Source organism: Anomalospiza imberbis, chromosome 19, assembly GCF_031753505.1.
Source record: "Anomalospiza imberbis isolate Cuckoo-Finch-1a 21T00152 chromosome 19, ASM3175350v1, whole genome shotgun sequence".
NCBI classification, from domain to species: Eukaryota; Metazoa; Chordata; class Aves; order Passeriformes; family Viduidae; genus Anomalospiza; species Anomalospiza imberbis.
The window spans coordinates 2,528,363-2,534,362 of record NC_089699.1 but is presented as its reverse complement, the minus strand read 5'-3'; the positions used below and the strand labels follow the sequence as shown (position 1 = coordinate 2,534,362).

Sequence of the window (6,000 nt, the reverse complement as noted above, 5' to 3'; positions counted from 1 at the left end):
TGGGCACAGCTCCAAGCATAGAAATGAATTGTTTTTTTTGAACTGGGGTTAGTTTTCCAGTGGCTGGAGGTGATCCACCCCTGCAGATGGACAATGTGCCATGCCAGGAGCACGCAGCTGCTGTGGGGTCACTGCTAGCCCAAAGCTGGGCTGAACGGATCCGGCTGCAAAGCGCCACTGCGGGCGGTCGGATCCTCAGTGTTGCAACACTGCAAAAATCCCCCAAATTCGGTTTAAAATATGTAAATACTGCAGCCCAAGAGCCTGGCCATGCCAACAGCCATGGCTCTGCCTGAGCCCAGCCACCTGAAACGCTGGTGCATCCCAAAATCAGCCCAGGCTTTGAAAACCATTCCCATTTCCAGCACAGCAAAACAGCCAGAAAGCCAAGAGTTTAACAACCCAATCCATCTTTATTTTGGGAGTACTTCCGGCTGGGAAAGGAAAATCCTCACCTTTACAAGTACAGCCAAGTGCTGAAGGAAAGGCAAGTGTGTAAAAGGAACTGCACGTGGTCCAGCAGCAGGAGGAGGGTCACAAATGTGTCCCCTTCAGACTGACACCCTCTGCTTCTGCTGCCAGAGCTCTCTGCATGTTGGCTGTGCAATAAATCTCACTTGCTGAACAGAGATACTTTTAAATAAGGACTTGTCTTGGGAACGTAAACAAAACCAGACACGTGAAACTTTCCATAGAAAAATAAAACCTTGTGACAACAGCCCAAGTGAAGGCGTTTTCCAGGCTTTGGATCCATCACAACAACCCTGCAAGGCAGCTCCAAGCATCTCACCTGGGAATGGTGAGCCAAACTGGCTGGATTTACCCCAAATCCAGTTTATCTCTGGGAGCACAGGCTGGGTGTGTGTTGGATGGATGGGATTTGGGAAGTCACTGATAACAGCTGAACAGAGCTTCAAATGCCAGGAATAAAGCTCTGCTGGTTCCTGGTGTGATTTTGCCTGTTTTTTTTTTTTCCCTATTCTGGCAGTTACAGACATCTTAAGACACTTTGAAACACTTCTGATATGAGGACAGGGATGCTTTGGGGTGGAATTTTACCCCACTTTAACACATGATGTCACCAGGCCGAAAATATCCCACCCAAAGAGGGAATTAATTTAATGAGCCAAATTCCCTGTCCTGTCTGTAGCTGCACAAAAACCAGTGCCACCATCCACTGGGCTCCTCCAAGATAAACAAGAGCACCAAACTGAGCTAATCTGGCTTCTAAGCCAAAGTTTTCCCATCTGAAACGTGAGGAAATATGGAAACACCTGAAACAGACAGCACAGAACTATTTTACAGACTATTAACTCCAAGTGAAAGAATAAATTCAAGGCAGACATCAAGGCTGCTCACAGGTCACACTAATTCCCTAAATCCATGTGACAAGAATGTGCTGGATTGATGGGCAGGTGACACTTGGCTGAAACACCACTGGCAAAAAGAGACCAAAGAAATGTGGGATTTGGGAAAAATGCACTCAACTTGTAACACCTGCAAGGGAAAGTGCCAAGAGAATTCTGAGTCCCAAATTGCTCCAAATCAAGGCAAAAGCTCAGAGCTCCCAGCCAGCAGCAGGGCTGGGGCTAAATATATATAACATCTGAATTTGGGGTTTTTTTCCTTTTCTGACAGGGAAGTTTCACCCCTGTCAGGCAGTGTTGGAGCTGCAGTTTGCTTTAATCCTATCCTTTTAATCCCTCATTTCCAGGATTGTGGTTCCCTGGGATGTCCAGGGCTTTCTGTAGGGCTCGGGCTCAAATTTTAACTACAAACCCAAAGCTGTGCATTTCTATGCAACCTATGGGTACAAAAGAGGAAGTACAATTCTGCATAAGGAGTTCACATTTCCCTGTATAAGAAACTGATGGAAACAGATTTTGGCTGGACACACTGATCAACCATTATCAGACACATCACACACATTATTGCCTGATAATTACAAACACTTGGGACACACAACTCCAAATTTACCAATTTTTTTTTTTTTGGCGTTTTCTCAACAAAAAACAAGGTCTTTTCTAACTTTAAAGTGAAGATACATAAATGATATGACTTATGAATTCAATAGAAACACATCTCTGTATATGTTCATTGCAGAGCAAAATGAACTGGGAGCAATCTTTAATTTCCCCTTATAAAACTTAAAAAAAAAATGTGATGATAGCTTTGTGTAGAAAAAGAACCAAAAAAATAGTGTATTTTCAACATCCATCTGTCATATCTCAGGCTAAAGGACCAAATATTCTCCTCTTCTTAGTGCTTCTATGCAAACCAAAGGCACCTTTCTTATGGGTGAGGCTGTGAACTGGGACCATTTGATTTGGGGTTTTACAAAGGGGGTGACAAAATGGGCCCTGTGTTACTGACTGCAACCACAACCACGAGGGACTGGGGAACACTGGAGCTCATGAATGCACTGGCAAGGAAAATGCAAACACCTCCAAAGCACTGTGTGTGAGAGCAGCTGGCAGGACACACGCTGTCACAGCCAGGGAAGGAATCAGACTGCTCTGGATGGAGACAGGGCAGGACCACATCCACTCTGCCCACCCCCCCGTGCCCCCCAGCATGCAGGACAAACCCCAGTGGCACCCACAGCTGCCAGCCTGCAGGGGAGAGGACTGGGAGTGCCACCAAGTGACACTTTTGATCTGCAAATGAACATTTTCAGGCTGGTGCGGCGCCAAGCCGAGCTGGCCGTGCAGTTCAGGACCCTCCTTGCAGTGGGACAGGGACTCTGCAGTGGTTTTCCCCCTCTCTTCTAAGCAGGTGCATCTTCAAAGCAGAAGCAGGCATGGCTGAGCCGGTGGAGGAGCAGGGATGGGTGTGCAGGACGGGCACAGTGCCCAGCCACGGGCACGGCCAGAGCCTGCAAAGCCCCGGGGCAGGATGCTCCAGCAGAGCCTGGCTCTGCTCAGACACAGGCTTTTCCTGAAGGACAGCCCAGCCTCCTGCCCAGCAGAGCCAGGGGAAGGCAGGTGGGAGCCCCTGCACCAGCCACCAACTCCAGGAGATGCCGTGGCAGCTCCCTCCTGGCCAGCACAGCCCGGGAGCAGCGAGGCCAGGAGGGATTTGGGGTCAGCCAGAGGAGCAGTGGGATGCTCACGGCTCCTGCGGCGTTATTCCCAAGGCCAGGATGGTGGGACACGCTCAGGGCTCCCAAAGCCAGCTGTCCTTGCCCACCCCAGCTCCGGGAGCAGAGGGAGGATTGGTGCTGGCACCCACAGGAGCACGAGGAGCTCAGAAAATGACTCGGTCCTCCTGCGTCCTGTCCCACCACAGGCTGCTGTTCAGGGTGCCAAAGCTGCTGTCCTCCTCCTCCTGCTCTTTAGCCAGCTCCACAAACACCTGGAAAACATGGAGAAGACACCATCCTCCTTGCAGCAACTTCCTGGGTCACTAATACAACTCATGCTAAAATCCTCATGAGTATTCAGTGTATTGCTTCATCTCTGAGTAAGACTTTGTTAGTATTTCTAGTATTTTGAGATTTTTCTCCTTACTCCTAACCTCCCACCTCTTTTCTTCAAGAGCACAAGTTCAACACTGAAGGACATTAATTGTCAGCAATAATTAATCCACAATAAGCAATTACAAGTCTGAGCTTCACCCTCCTTCCAGCTACGAACAGCAAATGTCTGTTCTTGGAATAAATCAGAGCAGCTTTTCCACTAATACCACACATTTGCTTTCTTCCAGTCACTGCAGTCGGCATCTTATTTTTAGAGGGAAAAACGGGAATAAGGAGGAGCTGGAGAGCTGGCAGATGTGATTCACTTTGCAAAAAGGGAATTTAGTTTCCCAAAAATGCCCCAGCAGCCACAGCAAAGCAGCCCCAGAGACCTGAGAGCAGAGTTTGAGGGATGAGCTGCCTGCACAGGGCTCATCATTATGGGATCATGAACTGCTCTGGGTTGGAAGGGACCTTAAAGCTGATCTCATCCTGTCCAACCTGGCCTTGGACACTTCCAGGGATGGACAGCCACTGCTTCTCTGGGAATTTTATCCCAGCCCTTCCCCACCCTCACAAGGAGGAATTCCTTCCAAATATTCCATCTACCCCTGCCCTCTGACACCATCACCTGGCAGGGTTTACACTCACAAAACAGAATTTAACACACCTGTTCCAGTGTTGCTTGAGAAAAGCTGTAGTCCTCGATGTTGAAGGCGTGTTTTACTGGTGAAAGAATCAATAAGAGCAGATTTAGGGACACTTCACTTACTCTTGATTTCCCAAGAAACAGAGTTGGGGACAAACACCAATAAAAGAAAATTAAGTTAAATAAATTTGGAACAGAAATGGAGGAGTGACATTCACATGGCAGAAGTGTCAGTAATGGGAAACAAAAGGATATGTGTGTGTGATGTATGGCAAGTGCTTCATTACCTTCCTCCAGCTTGGAAAAAGAATGTGAAAGGGACTGTACATCTTCTTTAGGAATTTTATACGCCAAGATAGAAGCAAAACTGGAACAAAGAAGCAAAACAAATTTAGCTTCAAGCAAAATCACTCCAAGTAAAAAATATTAATACCCCATGGAATGGATTTAAACTCCTTTTCTGAAGGTTACTGCAGGCATCCTGACTGTCACCATCACACAGGAGAAGGGCAATGATGCAGCTCCAGGTGCATCAGCTGAGACCACCCGAGACTGTTCTAAGTTCACGCTCCTCCACTCAGATTCAATCATTTCTATTTTGCTTACTCATGGCAGATTTGCTTCCTGGAGCTCCCAGAGTCGTGAGGTTTTGGATTTCAGCTGAGCTGGGAGGTCTCAGCATGTCCTGGAAGTTTGCATCATGCAGCCGTTCCTGCAACCCCGACTGCAGCACAGGGAGCTGCTCTGCCCTGCACAGGGAACTCCCCTCCCTCTCTCCCTCCCTCCTTCCCATCTCCCACGTTTGAGGAAGATCACACTCATGATCCCCCAAGGATCACACTCCTCTGGATGCCTGCAGTGCCCTTTGTGGAGTCTCTCCAGCCACGGAGCCAAAGCCTCTGGCACAAGCTCAGAGCTGCTGGTGGAACAGCAGCCAGCCCACCCTGGAGCTGAGACCCCCAGAGACCTCAGGCATTTCCAGGTAAGGGCAGTGAGTCAGAGAATCAGATTTCAGCCCTTTCCGGGGGCCCTGACCCAGGAGGAAGCTGTCAGGCAACAGCTATGCAGAAATCCAGTTCTGCTTCCTCTGTGCCAAACATCTGCGTGGGCTGCTGGCCCCCGCCCTGCCAGCCCGGGCTCTGCTGCCTTCCAGATCCCTTCCTTTTTTTTATTCTTCATTTTTTTTTTTTAAAGTTGTGTGTAAATATTTACATTCCTTCCCCAGTGCCAAGGAGCTGCTGTGAAATCAGAGGGTTTGATTCACATCGATACTTTCTGGGTATCTGTCAAACCTCACCTTTCCTGGCGGCTGGCGTTGGGGAAGATGAGCAAGATCTGGCTCTGCAGATACTCCACCTGCTGCACATCTGCTGCTTCCCTTAATTTCATTTCCAAGAAGTATCCTCTGCCAAACTTGCTCTTCAGGTGTTGGACAGTACCTATGCACCTATAAATTACAGACAGAAAACACAAGTTGTACTCAAGAACAGCCTACCCTCAAACAGATCCTTTTTGCTGCTAAGGATTAATTTAAGGTACCACATTTAAGGTGCCAAATTTATCTGTATTTTCACAGAAATATATCCCAGGTTCCAGCTGCCTGTGCCCCCTGCCCCAGGGGGGATCTGGGGGTACCTGAGCTGCCCTGACACCAGGATGGCCACACGGTCACAGACAGCATCTGCCTCCTCCATGTAGTGCGTGGTCAGGATTGCTGCTCTCTCCTTGTTCTTAAAGGCTGCTCGGATTGCCCGCCTGCAAAACACAACCCAGACCAGCCCTGAACAAAAGCATCTGGCAGGGAACAGCAAATCCTGCCTCAGTAGGAAAGGAGGGCTGTGATGGATCCTCTATTTATGGTTTAACAGCAACAATTAACACCTGAATTTCCTAA

General features: G+C 48.5%; 1 protein-coding gene across 3 annotated transcripts in view; it reads right to left on the bottom strand.

The window, feature by feature from the left end:
- Positions 1–393: 393 nt before the first annotated feature.
- Positions 394–6,000, bottom strand: part of ABCA5 (ATP binding cassette subfamily A member 5) — a 45,136-nt gene continuing 39,529 nt past the window's right edge. For all 3 annotated transcript variants that reach the window (XM_068209991.1, XM_068209992.1, XM_068209993.1), the window contains 5 exons: positions 5,742–5,861; positions 5,404–5,553; positions 4,394–4,473; positions 4,128–4,183; positions 394–3,354 (listed from right to left, as the gene is read on the bottom strand). In XM_068209991.1, the coding sequence (XP_068066092.1) occupies positions 3,247–3,354; positions 4,128–4,183; positions 4,394–4,473; positions 5,404–5,553; positions 5,742–5,861 (514 nt within the window). In that variant the 3' untranslated portion in view covers positions 394–3,246. The remainder of the gene's footprint in view (positions 3,355–4,127; positions 4,184–4,393; positions 4,474–5,403; positions 5,554–5,741; positions 5,862–6,000) is intronic.